This window comes from Volvox carteri (genome assembly GCF_000143455.1).
Source record: "Volvox carteri f. nagariensis unplaced genomic scaffold VOLCAscaffold_3, whole genome shotgun sequence".
Classification (NCBI taxonomy): Eukaryota; Viridiplantae; Chlorophyta; class Chlorophyceae; order Chlamydomonadales; family Volvocaceae; genus Volvox; species Volvox carteri.
Genome location: NW_003307546.1, coordinates 394,249 through 415,224, shown reverse-complemented (window position 1 = coordinate 415,224; position 20,976 = coordinate 394,249). Strand labels below are relative to the sequence as shown.

At 56.9% G+C, this 20,976-nt stretch overlaps 5 protein-coding genes across 5 annotated transcripts in view; 3 read left to right on the top strand and 2 right to left on the bottom strand.

The window, feature by feature from the left end:
* Positions 1-5,098, top strand: part of VOLCADRAFT_115928 (uncharacterized protein) — a gene marked incomplete at both ends in the record, with an annotated part of 8,662 nt that extends 3,564 nt beyond the window's left edge. The window contains 6 exons of the mRNA XM_002946478.1: positions 256-390; positions 627-814; positions 970-1,210; positions 2,115-2,780; positions 3,558-3,560; positions 5,000-5,098. Of these exons, the coding sequence (XP_002946524.1) occupies positions 256-390; positions 627-814; positions 970-1,210; positions 2,115-2,780; positions 3,558-3,560; positions 5,000-5,098 (1,332 nt within the window). The remainder of the gene's footprint in view (positions 1-255; positions 391-626; positions 815-969; positions 1,211-2,114; positions 2,781-3,557; positions 3,561-4,999) is intronic.
* Positions 5,099-7,084: 1,986 nt separating this feature from the next.
* VOLCADRAFT_32282 (uncharacterized protein) lies at positions 7,085-10,263 on the bottom strand (the record flags this gene model as incomplete). The annotated part of the gene is made up of 6 exons (XM_002946311.2): positions 7,085-7,234; positions 7,409-7,480; positions 7,941-8,069; positions 8,687-8,845; positions 9,113-9,216; positions 10,089-10,263. Coding segments are annotated over 6 exons (789 nt in total), but the record flags the coding sequence as incomplete, so codon positions are not given.
* Positions 10,264-10,768: 505 nt separating this feature from the next.
* Positions 10,769-11,372, bottom strand: VOLCADRAFT_115926 (uncharacterized protein; the record flags this gene model as incomplete). The annotated part of the gene is made up of 4 exons (XM_002946310.1): positions 10,769-10,849; positions 11,119-11,165; positions 11,252-11,282; positions 11,367-11,372. 4 exons carry the CDS (start codon positions 11,370-11,372, stop codon positions 10,769-10,771), a joined length of 165 nt encoding a protein of 54 aa, XP_002946356.1.
* A 772-nt stretch (positions 11,373-12,144) lies between these two features.
* On the top strand, positions 12,145-15,501 carry VOLCADRAFT_102948 (uncharacterized protein). The gene is made up of 8 exons (XM_002946477.1): positions 12,145-12,382; positions 12,479-12,542; positions 12,629-12,809; positions 12,924-13,156; positions 13,340-13,554; positions 13,713-13,782; positions 14,463-14,524; positions 14,679-15,501. Exons 1-8 carry the CDS (start codon positions 12,314-12,316, stop codon positions 14,775-14,777), a joined length of 993 nt encoding a protein of 330 aa, XP_002946523.1. The 5' UTR covers positions 12,145-12,313; the 3' UTR covers positions 14,778-15,501.
* Positions 15,502-16,468: 967 nt separating this feature from the next.
* On the top strand, positions 16,469-19,895 carry VOLCADRAFT_79034 (uncharacterized protein). The gene is made up of 5 exons (XM_002946476.1): positions 16,469-16,595; positions 16,678-16,890; positions 16,977-17,126; positions 17,288-17,534; positions 17,886-19,895. Exons 1-5 carry the CDS (start codon positions 16,545-16,547, stop codon positions 19,103-19,105), a joined length of 1,881 nt encoding a protein of 626 aa, XP_002946522.1. The 5' UTR covers positions 16,469-16,544; the 3' UTR covers positions 19,106-19,895.
* The last annotated feature ends 1,081 nt before the right edge of the window (positions 19,896-20,976 follow it).

The following is a 20,976-nucleotide window of genomic DNA, read 5'->3' as shown; positions in this document are numbered from 1 at the left end:
GCCCCGGGTTGCGTGAAAGGGGTTGTGGGGGGCTGTGCGGGGAGGGCTGCCTGGCTCCTTGCGCTTCCGGGGCGGTTGGTGCGGGGGGGGGGTACGGAGGGGGGTACGGAGCTCGGGTCGGGGGACCCGGTTGCCGGGGTCGCGATTGCTTTGCGCCCCGCTGCTGCCGCCGCTGTTGCCGCCGCCGCCGCGGACGTGAAGGAGCACGTGCTCTTTTGCTTCTGCTGCCTGTCGTACCGTTATCGTACTTTTCAGGTACGGCAATTGGAGCGCGAGAAGGAGCTCTTGGTAGCTGCTTTTGACCACCGTGTATCCGAGCTGCAGTCCTCCCTGTTGGTGGCTAGACAGGATCTGAACAGCGCACGACAAGATGCCGAGGAGCAGCGCAAGGTGAGGCTGCGTATGCTGTATATGTATGTATGTATGTGTATGTTATTATGTAGGTAGGTAGGTAGGTAGGTAGGTATGTATATTGCCTAGCCTTCGATCCATATTCTTAACGTGATTCATTCTATCTGCCCTGCCATCCCAGCCAGCCATCATTGCCCCTCAAACTGAGGCCAGGCGTCACCTCTTTCCCCCTGCCCCCCTGCCCCCCATTGCCCCCCCCGCCCTCCCCCCCACAGCGCGCCACGGAGGCCGAGGCTCGCATCACCGAGCTGGAGGTGCGGGCGCACTCCCTGCAGTCCACTCTGGACGGGGAGCGGGGCACCGTGATGACGGCCCTCAAGGAGTGCCACGAGCGGGACGTGTCGGTGAAGCGGAGGGCGGAGCAGCTGGAGGCCGAGGTGCAGAGACTCACGGAGAGGCTCAAGTGGGTCTGCGTGTGTGTGTGTGTGTGGTTGGGGGGAGAGAAGAAATGGGTGTCGAAAAGGGAGAGGGTTTCTGTGTCTGTTTTGTCTGTCTGTGTTGTTCCCCTTTTCCCCGGTCTCCCATCCCATGCCCTTCCCCGACCCGACTATCCTGCAGAGAGGAGACCACGGCTGTAGCCGCCCTCAAGCGGCAGCTGCTGCAGTTCTCCGATATCGCCGAGCGCTACGCCACCACCCTGAGAGAGGGGGAGATGGAGCCTGGGATGCAGGAGGTGCTCGACAGGGTGCAAAAGCTGTTTGTAGGGCAAACCAACCCCTTTGGCGAATCGTATGCCGTGCAGAAAGTGCTCAACCATTACCATGGCGACCTGCGAGCGGTGTTTTTATATTACGCGCAGGTACGTATGTATGTATGTATGTATGTATGTATGTATGTATGTATGTATGTATGTATGTATGTATGTATGTATGTATGTATGTATGTATGTATGTATGTATGTATGTATGTATGTATGTATGTATGTATGTATGTATGTATGTATGTATGTATGTATGTATGTATGTATGTATGTATGTATGCATGTATGTCTTATTTGGTACGATATTTTTCGTTCTGGATTGTGTGTGCAGAATTTCTTTGTAAATTTATTGATCTTGAAGTGATTCGTCGTTCTCATGAAAATCTACCTCTCTCCCCTTGCCCCCATCTCCTCCCCCATCGACACGGTCTACAACGTTTTTTTATTTTTTTCCAAATCCCGACAACGCTTTTCCCCAACTCCTATACCTCTTCCTCCTCCCCTCTTCCACCAACAAACTGATCCGTTAACCCGTCAACCAACCACACCAACTATCGACAACTTAACCAACCCTGTCAACTAATAAATGGCCACTTAACACCAACCATGCCAACTGATCAACTGACAACAAACCATGGCTACCATTGAACCAACAAATTATCAACCAACCATGCCAACAAACCAACGAACACATTAACCAACCATGCTAACCAACTATGTCGACAACTCAACCGACAATCCAACCCATCAACCGACAACCTAACCAACCCATGAACTAATCAACTGATCAATCAATCGACCGAACAACCAACCAACCAACCACCTACCCAACCACCACGTCAACCAGATCCCCGCACACGCCCTCGTCCCCCGCCGCGGCGCTCTCTCCCCCTCGAGGGCCCGCAGCCCCTCGGCCGCCTCCGCCCTCCCCGGCCCCTTCCTGCCCCTACCGGGCTCCCCCACGCCCCACTCCCCGCGACTTCCCCCCGCGCCCCCCGTGCAGCTCGAGAACAACTTCGCCGCCTACTGGCCCCCCAGCCTGGCCTTCCAGCAATGGATGCTCTTCTGCAAAGAAACGGAGACCTCGGACCCGCGCTCCAACAGCCGCGTGTCGGCAGTTACACAGCCACATAAGATGCTGCACCCGAGGGACTGCGAGGCCGTATTCCGAGCCTACGCCAAGCTCGACCCCAACGCCATCAACACCGCCGCCCCCGTGCTCACCTACGAGGGCTTCCTCTCCGCCATTATCGACGTGTCATTCCGCGTCAAGCGCTTTGACAACCCGTACCTATCCGAAGCCGTACGCGAGTACATTTTATCTTACGTCTCCCGCGCGTCGAAGATGTCTCCGACGGGTCTTCGACGCGGTCAGGTTCGCGATGCACTCGAGGGGACGAAGGAGGGTCCGCCGCCTTCGCCGGGGGGGCCCCACCTGGCACCCACAAAGTCCATGACCCGCGGTGGCGGTGCCGCCGCTAAGAAGAAGGCCGCCACCATTGCCAGTTCTGTTCATGAGTACCCTCTGGTGCGAACCATGACGGGGCTGATCCGCACCACCACGGGCACGTCTGCGGGCGGCAGCCTGGCCGCCAGTCGGCCCTCCAGCGCCCTGAGTCGCAAGAACAGCATCCACCAGACGGCTTTGGAACAGGACCTGGCGCTGGAGGTGACTGCGAGCTCCAGTCGGTTGCCGACCTCATGAGGGCTGCCGGGGTTAGGGGGGGGGCCCGGGTAGAGTGGGTAGGGGTGGGATTGGGGTGGGGTGCGGGTGGAGGATGTGGTGGTGGTGGGATGTGGTGGTGGGCGGGGGTGGGGGTCCTCAGTGGAAAGGAAAGGTGATGCTTGTGACGGTGTGCCGCATGCCAGTGAGTGCTCGGTAATGCTTGGGCGAGGGTAAGTGGGCGAGGGTTCGTGGGGTCGGGTGGGGGGTGTAGGTAGAGGAGGGAGAGCTGAGCTGGAGGGGGAGGGAGTGGGGGGAGATATGGCGACAGTGGCCTGGGGTAAGGCGCCCTGGGCGGTAAGGTTGGTGATTATCTGAGCAGCCCCCTTAGCCTCCTTAGCCTCCTTAGCGCACTCCGTAATTGCGTGTGGGCATGATTTGAAGTAATGGAGCGTATTGGCGGTGGGCTGAGGGCTGCCTGGTTGGATGGGGGGAGGGATTGCGGGGGACAGCTGGAAGGGTAGGATGAGTGGGTATGTGTCGGTGCTCGTGCCTGGGTGGGTGTTTTCTGCGGGATCTAGCACCTTCTCCTTTACCCTCCCCTCCAGCCGCCCCCTTACAAAGGAGTACAAGAGGGGGGAGAGGTACGGGAGAGGGGAAAGGAGGGCCGGATGGGAGGGCCGGAGCCCCCGGCCGGACGCGGCCTCTTTATACCGGCTTGATGCGCCGACTGCAGCCACCACACCACACACCACCGCTGCGGCTGCACCCCACCGCGGCCAGGTGGTGAGGGGCCCGTTTCCTGTTGCGCGCTGTGTCGTACCTCGTGTTGTGCTGTGTTGTGATTAGTTTGTTGTCTTTTTATGCTGGCTGTGGCCCTGAAGGGGGCCGCTTCATCCCCGCTCCCCGGGAGAGCGGGGTGTTGGGTGGGAGGGGTGCGGGTGCGGGTGCGGGTGCGGGGGTGACGGAGGGGTGTGGGCGCGGGGAGACGGACAGGGAGGGTTTTGGCGGAGGGGAGGGGGGGGGCTCCGCGAGGGGGGGGAGGGGAGAAGAAACCGTGCTGCAATGCATGGAGAGGAGGCGGAGGGGCCCTGAAGCGGAGAAGCGGGGCGTCCAAAGATAATGCCCTGGTATCTCAGTGCCTTTTGTATGTGTGTACGTATGTATGTGCATTTTTTTTGTGTGTGTGTATGTCACGGTGGCTTTCAGGTGGCAAGGAGGTGGCTTTAGAGGCCTTTCAATGAGTCGTTGACGTTTCTGTTGTTTGCAGCAAGACTGACGGTAAGAGTGAGTGTTGAAGTAGCGCTGTGGTACGTTGTGGTGCTAGGTGATATCGTACACCCCCCTTTGCCCACCAGGAGGGCTATCAGGCGGTCAGTGTCCTAGGTCCCGCCGTGTGTATCCGTACAGCCATCTATCCCATCCATCTGTCCAGCCGCTGCTACCCCGGGGGGTTCGGAACCCCCCCCCTCTCCCACCCCCCTGCTCCCCTCCTTGCGGGCCCATGTGGGGTCCGTGTGGTGGCCTTGCGCCGTTCCGGGAGTGCAACCCCGGGGCGCCCGGGTACCCGCGTGCACACATACACAAGGCGACGCAGACACACGGACCCAAGAAAATGATATGCCGTACATGAAACGATAAGGCCCACGGCGTTCAGACGAGTAGATGTTCGGCTGTCCAAGAGTGCCCTTGGTCTCTAGGACTGAAGGCGTGCGCGACATACATACATGCATACATAAGTACATATTTCTAAGCACACAGCTTCCTCAGGGGTTTCGCTGCGGGATGATGGTAGGGGTGATATAGCTTACATAGCCGTCGTTGGTGTTGCAGGCAGAAACCTTCGCTGAGGTTGTTCGATTTATCGACTGCAGAGGCGACTGACGTCAACATGCGCAGTTGCTGATGTACGAGTCACGACCCGCAGGGTGTTGTGTTGGTGTGTATGTGTACACGTGGATACTGACATGTACAATGCAGGTACGGTGCACGCACGTGCTCGCTGCATCCATAGGGGGTTACAGGGCCCCTAATCAGGGGGGCCCCTTCCTAATTAGAGCTCTACCCGGCAGGGCGGCATCAGGAAGAGAGCACTGTGACAGCTCACCGCATCCCATCCCTAGGTAATCGGGTGCTATATGTTGGCTGTCCGGATGAGGGCCGGGGGGCCAAGAAGCAGTGCAGGTGTGTCTCTCGTCTCCTCCTCTACTTGGTATCTCATTCAGGAGGCGACACGCTCAGTTTTGGAGCTGCTGTTTAGTACTGGGTTGTGGGGTGGAGGATGTGTTCGTTACGTGTGGGGTCGAGAGCACGTATCTGACTGATTGTTAGTTGCTTTGGCCGTGCGTGTGTGTGCCCGGTGTGAGTATGCCACTTCAGGTGCAGGGGGCCCCTTGGCCACGGGGCACGGGGAGTGGCCTCTATGATCGTTTGTAAGCCGCTAGGGGCACTGGGGGGAGGCGCTGTGTATGGCTTAGTGCGCCTTGGTGTTTGGGGGGGTCATGGCGCCGTGGCTGGAAAGGTGAGGAGGCGGAGAGGAGGCGTGACACGTTTTGGGGGGTGCAGGTTTCCGGTTGTGCTGTACAGTGCGTGCGGACAGGGTGGGACATTGTTTATGTGCGTGTCGTGTTCGCACGACTTGGACTGCTGATAAGGCAAAATTGCGTGCTCCTTTACCCTTACATTCTTACCCTTTATTTACTTGTCGTCGTATGCCGTAATTACATTAAAAAGCAATTGAAACGAATGGCCTTGTGAGTGGATTTATTTCTGTGTGCATCATGTATTAATTGCGTCTGTACGGCATGAGAATGCACACGCAGGGAGGAGTGTATCGGTGGTGATGCTTTCCGCCTCTGGCGGTAACCGCCGCAACCCGGCGCGCCTCGGCAAGCTGATGCTTGGTGTCGTCCGCTAAGGCGCACAGCAGTAGTAGAAGTAGTAGATGCACCTTGGCGGGCCCCGTATGGTCGCAGTAGCGCAGTAGGATTGGCTATGTGACAATTGTGACGTCCAAACTTATGGCAATGAGAGTGTCCCTATTAGATTCCTAATGATTGACTGTCCCAACGAATTAGTTGGGCCGGAACGAAGAACTTGGCGGGCTTATAGCTGCCCATTTTGACCAGTCAACTTTGGGCTGTTTTAAAAAAAGCGCGATCCGCCGACTAGGATTCCCCCGGGGACTTGACAAACGAAGGAAGCCGTCAATACCCCCGTTCCGGTGCTCTCTCCACCAAGCACCGAGCGGCTTCTGGAAACCTGCCCCGCGATCCAGTTCCCCATCCCCAGGGGCTTGCAGCCTTATTAATGTCCCAAGCCTGCAGCTCCATTCGCCTGCACCACCCTCCTTACGCTGAGAGGCAGCAGCGCCCGCAGCACATCACATCACATGCAGGCTGCCGGGTGCCGCACGGGGCGCAGCGGTGAAGTTTCATGGCCAAAAAACTAAACAAGGCAGGCGGCAGAAGTGTAGCCGTCAAACGCCCAAATACAACACATATTGCGTCAAACTAGCAGTGCCTACATGGAGCTAAGGCATACACAACGCTAAGCTGCGGCCCATGTAAACACCCTTCACAACCTGCTGTGCAGCAAACCCAGGTACCGGATGGGCGGGGTTCGGCATCAGGCAGCTGGCGACCGTCCGCTATTGCACCAACCGCAATATTGTGCCACTCCCCCCAAGCACACACATCGATACACACACACACATAGTCACACACAACACGTCTCAACCTCAATCTCAACACACACACACATACCGTCCTCCTCCCCAGCATGATGATGCCCAGGTGGTGGTTCTCATCCCATCCCACCCCACCACCCAAGCAGCATCTCAAAAAGCTGCCAGCCACGGAACAATCCCCGAGCCAACCCCAATCCGCCCCAAGTCCCCCCCTCCATCACCCCCAGGCCCCACTCCGTACCCGACCTAACCCACATCACAACAGGACACCCCCTCCTCTTCTCTGGACCCACGCCACATCCACGTGTTTAGCTAGCGAGGTCGCTCCGTGGGGCGTGTGCTGCTCGATGCGGCTCCTCCGCCTCCGCCTCCTCCTCCTCGCCCCGGTGCATCAACCCATCCTCCTCATCAGCACATCACCCAATACGCAGGACCGCCTTGGTTCACACACACCCCCAGCCCCACCCACACACCCCAGTCGCCCTCCCTCCCTCCGCCTCCCCCCCGTGCACTTCTCGGGGTCCGGGTTGGCAGTCCGTAACATTGGCAGTTGCACCGCAGCCCCACGCACCCCCATCACATACACCTCCCGGCCGCACCCCCTACGCCGCCCGAAGGCCTCTCACTCTCCCTTGTAGTCCGGCTTGCGCTTCTCCGCAAAGGCCTTGAGTCCCTCCAGTCGGTCCCGAGTGGGTAGCAGCTGCGCGTACAGCGCCTCCTCCATGGCCAGCCCCGTGTGCAGGTCCACCTCCAGACCCCGGTTGACGGCCACCTGGGGGTGGGGGGGCGGCCACATAGAGGGGCCCGGGTGGAGGCGGAGGGCAGGGCAATGCCAGCGGCGTGAGGGGCAACGAACGAACAGGACAAAGAGCGGCCTACACCCAGCCGTCGACATGACGTAAAGGCTGCTGGAGGTATGGGCGTCTCCCTCCGCACCGCTACACACCTTGGCTTGCCGCAGGGATAGGGGTGCGCTGCGCACCATTTGCTCCGCCAGCTGCAGCGCCCGGTTGTACACCTGACACCATGACATACATACATACATACATACATACACACACGCGGGGTGGCACGGAGTGAATGAGAGAACGAAAGAGGGGATGACTGAGCGAGGAAGGAAGGGCGAATGACACACAGAGGCAGAAATGCAAAAAGGAAATCACACAAAAGTCGAACAAGGCGACTGCGCAACCAGTGGAAGCGCCACCCAGGCCCAGGCAGCCTCGAGTGAACACGGAATGAAGCCATAATGGCCATTACACGACACCACGTAACAGGCTGCAATCGCAATGCCCTCACACACTGACCCGCATGTCAGTCGAGGCCGGGCTCCACCGGCAAAGTAGGGCACGAGTCCGGGGTTCCTTGCTCTCCTACTCCTCTGCCCTCTCCCTCCCTCCATTACCTTTACTGTGATTGGGCGGTCTCCCTCGTTTCCCTCCAACCCCTCCTCGCCACTCCCCTCCTCTCCCCCCTACCCCTCCGACCTGGTCATCCGGCACCACGTGTTCCGCCAGCCGCATGTCCAGAGCCTCCGCAGCAGTCACCCGGCGGCCCGTGAAGATGAGCTCCTTGGCACGACTGGCGCCCACCAGGCGGGGGAGCCGCTGGGGGACAGAGACACGCATACATACGCACACACATACATACACACCGGGGAACCAGGGCCCCCGCAGGAGCAAGGAGGCGAAGCAGTGGGACACAGGGGGGCCAATTAGACGCCGAGGGACATAGGGTTGAGGGCAGAGGCAGTTCAGGGTCGATGCAAGCGGTTTCAGGCGCGGCCAGGAAATGAAGAGGAGAGCGAAGGGGACCGTGCGGGTGGGTGGGGACCGTGGCCGTTGCTGCCTCCATGATGCTTTCAAGGACGCCCTCTTGTACGCAAGAACCCCCAACTCAAGGAGCCCCGTACTGCACGTCTACTTGCACAAGGCCTCTGTCCGTAGTAGTGTTCCGCCCATTTACTCCTTGCGCGCGCTTTCCCGAACCCCTCAAGTCGCAAACAACGTACACAAGTATGGTTATCTGGCCCTCCGCATGCGCTGCAACCCACCTTCCCCCAGGTTGCCTTCTCCTTACCCACCCCGACCCCGCCACCACCACGTACCCGCCACGCGGTACACCGGTGTTCGGGTTCGCAATGCCGCTGGTGTGCTGGTGTCCTTTCCTCTCCCCCCCCCGGCCCTCTCCCCTCCCCCAGCAGGCGGCCCCCAATATCTCCCACCTGTGTACCCCCCGCGCCCGGTATGATGCCCAGCTGGGCCTCCGGGAAAGCCATGGACGCCCCCGAGCCCATCACCCGGATGTCACACGCCAGTGCCAGCTCCGCACCGCCTCCGAGCGCTAGGCCCTCCACGACAGCCAGTGTAGGCATGGGCAGGTCCTGAAGGCAACACCGAACAGCAGTCGCGTTAACACAAGCCCGACCCCCCTCAATTCCACAACTACGGTGACCCCTTTACATCCACACCCCGGGAACGCCCGCGTGTCTGCCTGTTTGTATGCATGTACGTATGTACGTATGTGCTTGGGTGCCCCCTCCGGGGAGCGCGGGGACCGTCCGCTGCCGCCGCCGCCGCTAGGTGTGGCCAACACCGCCCCGCCCCGGGCCTTTCCCCCCTTCCCGGCAGCCCCTTCCTTCCCGCCCCACCTGCAGCTCCGTGAACGTGCGGCGGATCCTGGACACGAACTCGGCCGCCTCACTCTGGCTCATGGTGGCCCGCTCCTTCAGGTCGGCGCCCGCACAGAACACACCTGACGTCGCCAGGAGAGGTGTGGGGGTGTGGGGGCGAGGGACGTGGGGGTGGGGCCCAGCAAGGGATGAGAATGGGGTGGAGGTGGTGGCTGCGACACAGATGGGTCATGAGCGCGGCAGCGGGTAGGTAGTAGTGTAGCTGACGAGGGCAGAATGGGCCCCCATGCCGGAAGATACAACGAGGGGAGAGGCGCGGAACGGTCGCACTTCGACGCGCCCTCCACACGCACACGCAGCAAAACGCTAGGCAGGTTTTACCTAGTCCGGGTCCTTCCCGTCCTTTACTATGATATAAACCAATACATGTATATCACAACGGCCCTCTGCGCCCTGGATATCAACCTGGCTTACCTCTTAAACCCCCGCAAGCTCGTTTGCCCTTAACCCAGCCCTCGTAAAAATCGACTAAAGTGGGCAAATTCTAGGAAGGCCTTCCGGCCATCCTGGCAGCCAAGGGCCCCCGGGGCCCTGTCCATGGCTTCTTCTCCCAGTGTCCGTATGCAGGGACGCCGCTGCCGGCCTGTTCAGATCATGTGACCACCCTCGCCCAGCTGAAACCCATTTGCAGTACCTCCACCCTGCCGCGCATATCCCCTTCCTGAGAGCCGTCATCACACTGGGTGATCATCTCGCCGGAACCCAAAGCGATCTCCGCCCTTCCATGCCACCTCCAAATCCCCCGGCCCCACCCGTCCTCTCCGCCCCATGATTCTCACGACCACCCCGCCCAGCCCGTCTGTACCTTTCCACTTCCGCTCCCTCCCGTGTACGCATTCACCAGATAACGTCTGGTTCCGCTGTCGCCGACGTCGTCCCCTTCTCCCCCTCCCCCCTTCTCCCCCCCGTTCCTGCCCCTCCCCTCCTGCCCCACCTGGCACCACGCTGCGCACCAGCACACACCGAGTGGTCCGCTCCTGGCGCACAGTATCCAGAGCCTCAGCCAGCTCGCGAAGCAGTTGCCGACCAATGGCGTTGCGCGCAGCGGGGCGGCTCAGACTGATGATGGACACGCCCTCGTGCACCCCGGATAGGGGCTCCACGGTCACATGCAGCTGCCCGACCTCACCACCGCCACCAACAGACGCGGCGGCACCCGCACCAGCGCCAGCATCGCCGACTGTGTTGCATGGAGTAGATGCAGCGCTGTGCGCGTGGCCGTGGCTACTGCTGGCAGAGGGGGACGAGGTTGACAGGCGTCGCTGGGCGATGCCGGCGAAAAGAAAGCGCTGGGGATGGGCTGATGCAGCCGCCAGGGCGGGAAAGACAAACGTGGCCGACCCAGCTGCCGCAGCAGCAGCGGAGGCGGCTTGGGAAGAGCCGCGGCAGAGCAGCACGGCACGCATGAGGCCTTGCATTTGCGTTTACTTGCGTGTATAGCTGGCAGAGCACAAGGTGACAAGGAAAGTTGAAGAGGACCGCAGACTGCGCAGCGGCGATCCAAAGCGGATAAATCGAATGGCTGCTGTGGGTCTCCGCGGCTAGAAATTCCTTATTGCACGAGGCGGCGGCAGCACACACGCTACGATAAGGGTATGGAAATCCGACTCTGCGTCAGGCTGATGTGCGGAGCGGTCGGAAGTTGGCCGCCAAGGGGTTCTTGCGCCTCAGGAATGCGTACGCAAGCGGGAGGATCTGCGGGACAAGCAGAGGAGGGGTTATGCTACACGTCGAAATGGAGGCTGCGTTGACACAAATCCGAGCTCAAACGGGCGTATGCGGGCATGGGACTGTTTTTTATGTCTCAGCCGGGATCGATCGGGTGCCGGATATAGGCGCAACGGATATGGAAGGCTGGGCGAAAGGGTCCATAGTCCCTTGTTGAAGGTGGTGGTGTGTTCGCGGGAGGGGGAGGTCGACTTCGTGCTCCTAACCAGGTTACGGTATCGGCAAGCACAACTTACAACTCCAACCAGCATAACAATGAGTCCGAGGATATATCGCACAGCTCCTGCAACGGTACAAAGGGTGACGAACGTGAGGACAGTTACGGGTATGAGCATTCGACCTGCAGCATTCGGGAAAGCGTGGACGCACCAGGCGGCTCAATTTCTAGTAGTTTCCGGGCCTGTCGTGTTCAAAAGTACACCGTGGGAAGGAGTTAGAATCTTCATATTTTACAAATCGAAGCCAACCGCACTACAACACTCACAGGCATTCGTTTATTAGGTTTCTTGGGCTACAGCCCGACAGCATATATAACTATTTGGTATGATCTGGTCTGCGTTCCAGGGATATGTCAAGATGCTATTGACACGGAGTCGATCGTCGTCATCTATTGTCGCTGAGTGAGGAACGTGGTAGATATGTTTCACAACGATAAATACAATCAACAAAGTATGTATCACTGCTACAGATCAGCGGCTACCTGGTTGTACGTATGAGTGCGGTCCTATGCTGCCCATCAATCAGGGAATGGTACCCTGGAGTGGCAATCAATGCCTGGGAGAAATCCAGGTGCGGACAACTTAAAAACTGTAACAAGGGCGACTTCTCTGGCTACGGTAATGTCCAAGGCACAACCCTTACACGTAATTCCCGCCGCACCCGCCCGACCGAAACCGTGCCAAACCAGATGGGGGTATTGTCCGTATGGATGAAAAAAACAAACACGCATACCGTGTGGGGGGTACGTGGGAACACGGGGGCCTTCAACAGCAAGGTAGCAGTCAATGCAGGGTAACAGTCGATGTGGACTGGGAAATACTAGTAACGCCAGATAAGATTCAACGTCCGTATACAGCTCGGAATACGGGATACCTCAGAGGTCTAGTCTCGGCGTCTCCTATTTCTCCTGCCCTTTGTATCCTCTCTTCATTCGATCGAGAGCTTGTGCGGGCGTTCGGCAACATCGTACTGCCGTTCGTACCGCCTGTTCCTTTTCTGCACGCCGGAACCACGTCAGCGCATATATGCAGAAATGCATTGAACGTGCATGAACTTTATGCTGTTTGCAATGAGCTTATTGTTGTGTCCATGCTGATTTAGCGACTCCCTTGTCCGAAACGACTCCCTGTGCCACTGGACACTTAGCCAACCCGCCTGCCTGGGGCGGCACAATATCCAGGTCATCGCAACATTGCCTTTGGTTCCAACGGGATGGTCCAGCTTTCGCCAAGGAGTCAGCAGTGCTGTGGAACAGCCCAGAGATACATCCCTCTATGCAGGGTACGTATTTGCAAACATACCAAAAGCATTTATTTGCATGACTGCTGTGTCAAAAGGCTGCAACAGATTTAAGACGGGAAGCTTCTTACATTGCAGGGAACCAGGTCTTGCATCCGGTCCAGGGCCGTCCGTTGCTTTAAGGGCGGTGCAGACGAAATAAGTGAGATGTTTGCGGTATAGCGTGGGACTGCGTTCTTGTCCTTACTGGTTGTTGAGTTGCAAGCGCGCTTTTTTGGCTTGCTTCAGGCAACAAGCCCAACAACCCTCTCCGGTTAAACTTCAAGATTCCGTATCGGGTCAACTTCGGACAGTCTTTGGGCTTGGTTGGCTCAGGCGACTCGCTTGGCAACTGGGACCCCAAGCGGACAGTGCAAATGAAGTGGACGGACGGCGATTGGTGGACAGTGGAGCTAAGCATATCACCCGGGTATGTATGCCTTACACGTTTTTCGCTGATGTCTCCTTATTCAGGCGAAGGGAGTGTTTTGTTTCGCTGTGACCCACGGGTTACATTGCGCTTGCTGACCTCTCCGGTCTGTAGGGGCGCTTTGGACCTGGAGTACAAGTATGTTGTGGTTAACCAGGATGGCAACATTGGTTACTGGAAGCCCGGCAGTAATTACCGTGTTACCCTTCCACTTCAACCGAGTGGCACGAAAATTCCAAAGCGGGTTAAAGTTGCGGATGCTTGGGATGATTCGTTCAAGAAGGTGGACATAGAGGAGGCGGAGGTTCAGGCTGCTGGGTCCAGCAGCAACGGCACCGCCGGGCATGGTAAGCCCGCAGCAGCAGCCGAACACCGACAAGGACAGCCGTCGCCGCAGCAGCAATCGCCTCAACCTCGGGAGACGAATGGTCGGCAGCAGGTTGTGCCGCAACCTTCCGCAGCAGCTGCATCTGTCGCTGGGCCCTCGGCTGCGAGTACACCACAGGTGTCGCCGCCGGTGCCACCTGCAGCGGCTGCGCCAAAGGCCTCCAGCAATGGCACACCGCCGCCGACCCAGGCAACAGGGATTCCGGCTGCGACTCCACAACCTGCTGTGCCGCCTGTAGGAAGCGTGGCATCGCGTGCTGCATCTCCCCGAGTAGTTCCTTCCAACTTTGCAGCGGCTACGGCCATTCCTGTGATTCACCCATCGTTGATGGCGGAGCAGGAGCGCCTTGAGGACGGGGTGAGTTTACCTCCTGCCATCAGCGTAGTTGATTGAAAAGGTTGTTTCGGTTGTATGTGTGCAGATTGCAGCTTATATGCGCTACCATTGCGGGCATACGCAGACAGCTTTTGCTTGATTTGCGTACGTACTGCCACCGGTGCGGTTCCATGGTGCAGGTGCGGAATTCGCTCGAGGACCTGCAAGCGCAAATGGACAAGCACCAGCAGCTAAGGGAACGAAACGACGGTGCGCGCGGGTGCTGATTTTGGAGTTCTGGTCCTTGTGTCCTTGTGGTGATGTTTGTCTAGCATGGGCCCTTTGAATATATTATAGCCCTCCATCCAGTTTTTTCCAGGACATGACTGGGTGCAACTATTAAATTATATGTACCGACATTGTTGGCTGTACAGCGGCCCGATCGTGTCTTCGTGTCGTAGACCGAGAGCTGGGTAACTGCTCTAGTAATGGCGTGGCATTCGGGGGCATGCGCCTGAACCAAGGTGGCTATTGCATGTGGGGATGGTGGGTAAAGGGGAGTGGGCCTGCTTGGCTTCCTCGGCTCAGCGAGTCCCATTTCATGTGTGAGGTTTCCTCCCAACGTGTCACGTGCCGGGCTGCTCGTGTCCGCCTAAGCCGCCCAGACGTCTTTAGCGTCCTCGGGAGTTGCATTAGCCGGTCGCTATCTCCTAGCATTTTTTTCTACCCCGTGTACAGCAGGCTATTTCCGTCAAGGGATTAGCGACTGGCAGTGCTAGTCATGTCTCCTATGCAAGCGGACAGTATCCGTAAAACTTGTGGAGCTTAACTTGGAAACACTGTTTCGCATGGAAGTTGGCAAGCATGCACCAACGTGATAAGCCGGTTGCAGTGTACTGGCATGGTTCTTCCCAAGTACAGACTACCCGAACCTTTATTTACATGCGCAGATCCCGCGGCTGTTGAGGTTCTCGTGGCCGACCGGATTGTGGCAGCCGCTAATAACCGAGTGGTAAGCTGCTGGGTTGAAATCGTGCTTTTGTGGGACAGGTTACGTCCGTCTACCAGGTTTACCAGGTGGAATTCCACGGCATTACGTTATCCAAAACGTCGAGCACGGGGAACGATTATGACGTCCTCCTGGCATGGTTTTCTGGTTGTCGCAGGTCGCATATAACAAGGCGCTGAAGGCCGTGCAGGAATACAACCGACTTCCCCCCTCTGCCAGCACTGCCAAGGAAGCCACTTCCGACATTCCGAAGTAGTCCGGATGCCCTTGGGGGCTTCCAACGACTTTTGCCTGGACACAACGGGACGCTTGCGTGCCGGTATAATTTGGCTTGGGTATTGGCTGCAGCTACGCAGCTTCGCGCGGAAGGGCTGTGCAGGGGTTGTCGTCGCCTAGCCGTTTTTGCTTACCCGGATGGCCCCAGACAGAGCGTGTGTGCTCAGCGTGCGAGCTCCAGTTTCCGTTTCTGTTTTGATCTTTGTCCGGTCGGTTTCTTCCGTACTGTTTGTGGTGTGTTATGTTCGTGTGGAGCGGTGTGTGAACGGAATGTCAGCATTCGAAGCCCGCAGAGTTGTCCCCCTGTACCATCAAGTGCACTGCGTACCTGACATAGTTTGAACTCTTGGCCGTGTACGGGCGGCCCTACAATTTGGCGCTTTCCTTCCTCTGCGGTGCTTTCCACACGTTTGTCTCTTTCTTCGGGGCACGGCACTACGGTGCTCCGCTTTCGTTTGCCGTGCATGGCGCATGTGTGATATTCTTTTATGTGGGCCCCGTTGCTTGTGACCACACCCGCGGTCACCTCAAGGTTGGGTTGCCACGTCATGCACTGTGAAGAGCTGCTGATTGCTTGTAGGAGGTGATAATGCGCAGGTGGTTGGCCTTCGATGGCCGTGCTGATTGACCTGAATCCCTAGACCTGAAACTTTTTCGCGAGATGGTGATAACTGTGTATATGGTGTAATGTACCAGGGCAGGAGAACACCGCGGAAGCCAAGCCATCGCAGCTCTCTTAATGATTTCCCATATGTTGGATCAACATCGGTGCCATATGTTGGATCGTTGACTCAGGGTAGCACCCAGCAGTGAACTAAATCGCTTTTACTAGGCGTACTGCGCTGTACCATCTCTTCACTAATGCTTCTCCATTCGGAAAACACCGGAGAGCTTTACGTACGTCTATGCGTATCTCACCGCTCCTGTACCCCAAGCCTGCTCTGAGCCTACCCCGTGTTGAAACAGCGAATATACTGGGGCAGTCAGTGACTAGCATCACGACCGTGAGAGCTCCCATCCATTTTCGTTTCTTTTAAGGCCAGAAGGCTCCACTGGCCCCAACTATTATGGGACGCTACACCAGGTACTGTTCGTAGGGTGTTTGTGCACGCCTGTAGAGGTCCTCAGTCGTGTAGCCGTGTGCTGCCCTCAATGCACAGTGATCTACCCACGGCTAGCCCAGGGCTTCAGCTGTGCGTGCTGTAGCTAGCGCACAGCGCCGAGGGCTCCCTTCCGACGGTATCCTTTGCTGTGGACTCGGCTTGGTGCAAGGAGTGGGCCAGCATATCATGACATGTCGCTGTTGTGGTGTTCTGGGTGTTGAGGCGTGTTGAGGAACGGGGTCCTGCAATTCTCATTCCAAGAATCTCTCCAGCGCCGAGACCAGCTACATGGGTCATATCTTCTACAAATATCTGTGCCCTAAAAACTGATTTCCACCATGCACGGAGGCGAAGGCAGTAATGCATGAAGGAACAGATCAGACAGCTTACTGCACGCAGCAATGGTTGAGCATGTGACTAATTAATTGAATGTATTTGTATAATTGAAAGTAATTTCGCACAAGTTTTGGGCTCCCCTGGAGGGTTGGCTGGCTGCCTTCGAACTGTCGGACTTGCCTATAACGAAATCCCAAATGCCCTTTAATGGAATCGTTCTAAGCTGCTGTCAGATCAGTTACATCACAGGCGTATTACTAAAACATCTCACTTCACTTCGTGACCTCTTCACCAAAACTTTAACCAAGATGTCCGCGCCGCCCATTCCCAAGCTCCCTGGCTACACAGTATGCATGCCTGTAAGTATTTAACTTGCTGACTGTGGGTTATGTGCTTGAGTCGATCGGGCCCTAAGACGGTAAAATATTTTCCATTCCGCAGCAATCGCTGAGCGACAAGGGGTTCAAGAAGCACCAAACCCTTAACTATTTGAATGGGTATCAGAGGGAAGAGACTTTGGCGGTTGTTAAGGAGTTGCCGGAGCGTGTCGCTACGGATGCCGTTGCTGGGACCTCCTCGGCCACCCTGCCCGCAAGCATGCTGGCGCCGGATGCTGCCAGCAAGCTACCGCAGTGGGTGGAGAACGATCGCAAGGTGCGCGACTCATAGATTGTTCTGATGGGCCGCGTCTTAAAAGGTAACTTAGTGCTCACAGCTCAACTGCTTGCCAAAAACGACAGGTCTTGCGCTTCTTCGGTTATTTCAAGGAGTCTGTGGTTGAGAGCAACATGGAGAATCATCGTATCCGCAAGGTTATCCTCTACTACTATCTCGAGGACGACACCATGCACGTTGCCGAGCCGCGACAGGACAACAGCGGCATTCCACAGGTGAGCATCCTCTTTTGACATGCTAATTTACATGTGAATTGTCATATTCCGACAGGTTGTACTGGAAATCTTGCATTGCCTGCACTAGGAATGCCGCTGGAGCTTGGACGAGTGTGTTTTTATAACACTTTCACTCCTGTGCCTGCCCTGTTGAACCATAGGGCGTTTTCATTAAGCGCCACCGCGTGACCTGCGAGGACGGCGGCTTTTTTAACCCGGATGACTTCAGCGTCGGTCAGAGTGTCACTATCTATGGCCGTACGTTCTTCCTTGTGGACGCTGATAACTTCACGCGCGAGTACCTAGCTGGCAAGGGCAAGGAGCAGGGTGCTGCGCTGCCGTATCCTGACGATCCCGTGGATGGCTACCGCACTGCCTTCGGGATGAACCGTGGGCGCGCTGACGACAGTGAGTCCTGGAAGGGTTCCGCGGGATAAGGATGGGATATGGCAGTCTCCAGGCTTACGGTTGTGTTTTGATGCAGATGATGTTGAACACATGGCAGGTCTCCCCAACGGCACTACGCCCATGGCTGGTCACATGTCCTTGTAATTTGGACCCATTAACATTTGCTGTGGCCAAGCATGTGCGGCATTGCATATGTTGGTTTTTTTTACCGTTTTGCAAGATGACGTTTTTTTTGGACTTTGCCGTTGGCGCGATATTCGTTTTAGTGCCTGGCACGTCAACCCGCGTGCATTGTACCTTGGGACTAGTGCAAATTTTCGAAACTCTGAATTGTTGCTCGTACTTCTGCAGCGACCGCTGGCACGCTGACCCGGCGCATGAATGACTTCAAGGCGTACGTGGAGGCACGCCTAGGCAAGCCCAGCCATTTGCTGGACGGAGACCGGTTGCGCCAGTTCCTGGAGAATAACAAGAAGGTGCTCCGCTTCTGGTGCGTCTGGGATGAGCGCCAGTCAATGTATGGCGACCGCCGGCCATACGTTCTTCATTACTTCCTGGAGGATGACACGGTGGAGATCTTGGAAATCAATGAGAGCAACAGCGGCCGCGATCCTTTCCCCGTGTTCCTGAAGCGCGGCCCACTGCCGAAGGTGCCTGTGAAGACGAACACCACGCTTAACCCCAAATACCGTAAGGACCAATGCTACTCGCCTGGCGACTTCCGCCTTGGCACCTTCATCTCTGTGCTTGGCCGCGACTTTTACCTGCACGATGCCGACACATTCACAAAGAACTGGTACAAGGATAACCTGGGCTTCGGTGACGAAGAGATGACGCCGGTGGATATCAAGGAACCCATCCTGCCCAAGCCCAAGGCTGCACTGCCACCGTACAACGGCTATGGCACGCTAGAGGACAGCTTGCAGAACTGCCTCAGCCTAGTTCCCAAGCCGCCAAAGCGTGACCTGCACAAGCTCATGAACAAGGACAAGATCATCCTGCGCTTCGTTGTCAAGATGGTTGACACCGAGACGCACAAACATTCGGGTACCGATCTCGCGCGGCGCTTCATCCTGTCGTACTTTATGATGGACGACACATTGCTCATCTTTGAGCCGCCAGTGCGCAACACGGGTATTGCAGGCGGCAAATTCCTGGAGCGCCAGCGGATCTACAAGCCACGCAGTGAGGAAATCTATACGTATCTGGACCTGTATGTGGGCAGCGTTATTGAAGTATTCAACCGCAGCTTTGAGCTGCTGGAGGCGGATGAGTATACGCTCACGTACATGGAGAACTACAAGGACATTTTCGTAATGGCGGACACAGATGTGATGGTCCGGTCGCTGAACGCACAAGTCAGCGGCAAGGAAGATGCCGTGCGGGCAGCGCTCATCGCCGCGGACAAGGCAGGCACAGGTGCTCTAGGTGGTGAGGACTTGGAGGCGGGCCTGCTGGCGGCCGGTCTCAAATTCACGCGGCACCAGGCAATTAGCCTCAAGCGGCGCTTGGACAAGAACAAGACGGGGACAATTAGCATTGAGGAGTTCCTGGGGCTCTTGGGGATTTGAGGGGAACGTGTCTGGTTTATATGACCCTGCCACAGGTGAACGGGGATATCAGGACAAGCGCATAGCCGTCAATGCATTGAGCTGCAGGTTTGGACTGGGACATAAACAGTGGTGGCCTGTAGGCAGCTGGGTTGAGGCCCTTTATCGCACTGAGCGTTAGCCTTCCGTTCCTGTGCTGTTCACGCTGTGGATGGGGGACGTATTGGGGGACCGTTGGGGACCGATGAGTACATAGTATGTGAGGAAGGTATGCGGTCGCGATAACCATCCATGAAACTCGTCATATACCCGACATTTCCTGACTTTCTTGGCGATGCTAGGGTATCTTGACAGGTCGCGACCTGGGAACCTTATGTGGCGCATGGGACTTTGCTTGGAGCCGCAGTGACTTACGAAACGACTTGACTGCATCCGCTACGATAACTCATGTGTATGATAGGTCAGGCGGTAGGCAGGCTAGGCAATAACTGACACATAGGCAGGATGTATATAGGTAGGCAAGTATATTCATGTTCAATGTGACGGTAGCGATGGGACGAAAGTGCCTTAAGCTGTGTGCGTTCCCACAGGAATTTAGTGAACGAGTGAAGGTGGCTGGGTAATTACTGTAGGTTAGGACATAGTTGACTCAGGCTTACCTCGTGCCGTCATGCACGGACGACCACGGACGGATCAGACGGCATGGAAGTAGCGCCCAACCATTCTGTGGTTAGGGGCCGTTTGTAAGATGCGGCTCGGCCGCTTGCTTTGAAGTTGACCTTGACTACAAGCCGTATGCAAAGCTGAGCTCATTACGTAGCGTTGCGAGCAGTTTGGAATCCCTTGAACCACAGTAAGCTGTCCTAAGCGCTCATCGGGCTCTGGCGCACATGGATATGTTGAATTATTCGGGCGACGCCTGCAGCATCCATATCTAACGCATAGAGTTAGGATGCGTGCATACCGCGCCCGCACTCAGACGTACGATCAAAGATTCTATATAATGTGTAGAGGACACGAAAAGGAACTAAATGCCCCCAAACAACTGTCCACACTACCATTTGCCGCCATGATAAAAGAAGGCTAGCTATGCTGGTGTGAAGGTTAAGGTCAAGTTGGGTGGTAGATTAGAGCCTGAATAGTCCGTAGGCCGCGGCGTGAAGCAAGGGCGGCCCTTTACTGTAACCCTTTGGGGGCTCTTCATCAAAGTGTTCGCTCATTGCATTGATGCTCACGGCACTGACTGCCGCGTACGTCTTCCCGGCCGATGGAGCACTCTCCGTGAGCAGGGCATGAGCCTGGTGGACAGTGAACTTACCAACCTGCTTTTCATTGACGATGCGTCACTGGTCGCGACTGGGCACGCAAGTTCTCAATGCCTACTCGGGCTACTCGGAGCCTTCTGCAAGGCGACGGGATGGCCGCGAAAGGGGGCACGGCAGATGAGCGAAAGCGGCTCATGGAGGCCGAGTACCGGCTAGGTGGGGTGGGCATGCGGGTGCTGACCGGCAATTAAACTGCACTATCTCGGACTGCATTACGGCCCTGGTGCGCAGTTCTCAGCGGCAGCTACTCGCGGCAGGGAGGCGGGACACGTTTGGACTCAGTGCCTTGCGTCATGGTAAGGAAATTACCACCTACTACACCTCTAAGCTACTACACCACCCCTAAGCTATGTATGTCTCTCTTGAACACGGTCGTTGTAGCGGTGATTTCGTATGGGGGCCCGAGTTTGGAGACCTGAATTCATTAGTGCGAGCTCCAAAGGTGCAATGGCTAACCCTTTGGTCCAGGAGCAGCACGCGTACATGCAGTCCATAGTAGGGGCAAGGAACCCGGCTATGGTTCCCTCTATCGTGTGCTGTCGCAAGGCCACTCCAGTTCCACTGGGC

Bases quoted from the DNA above. Each gene is read 5' to 3' on its own strand.
- VOLCADRAFT_102948 (XM_002946477.1), top strand. From the start codon at position 12,314: ATGGTCCAGCTTTCGCCAAGGAGTCAGCAGTGCTGTGGAACAGCCCAG. The intron at 12,383-12,478 runs GTACGTATTTGC...CTTACATTGCAG, and splicing joins GATACATCCCTCTATGCAGG to GGAACCAGGTCTTGCATCCG. The intron at 13,157-13,339 runs GTAAGCCCGCAG...TGCCACCTGCAG, and splicing joins CAACGGCACCGCCGGGCATG to CGGCTGCGCCAAAGGCCTCC.
- VOLCADRAFT_79034 (XM_002946476.1), top strand. From the start codon at position 16,545: ATGTCCGCGCCGCCCATTCCCAAGCTCCCTGGCTACACAGTATGCATG. The intron at 17,127-17,287 runs GTGAGCATCCTC...GTTGAACCATAG, and splicing joins ACAACAGCGGCATTCCACAG to GGCGTTTTCATTAAGCGCCA. The intron at 17,535-17,885 runs GTGAGTCCTGGA...GTACTTCTGCAG, and splicing joins CCGTGGGCGCGCTGACGACA to CGACCGCTGGCACGCTGACC.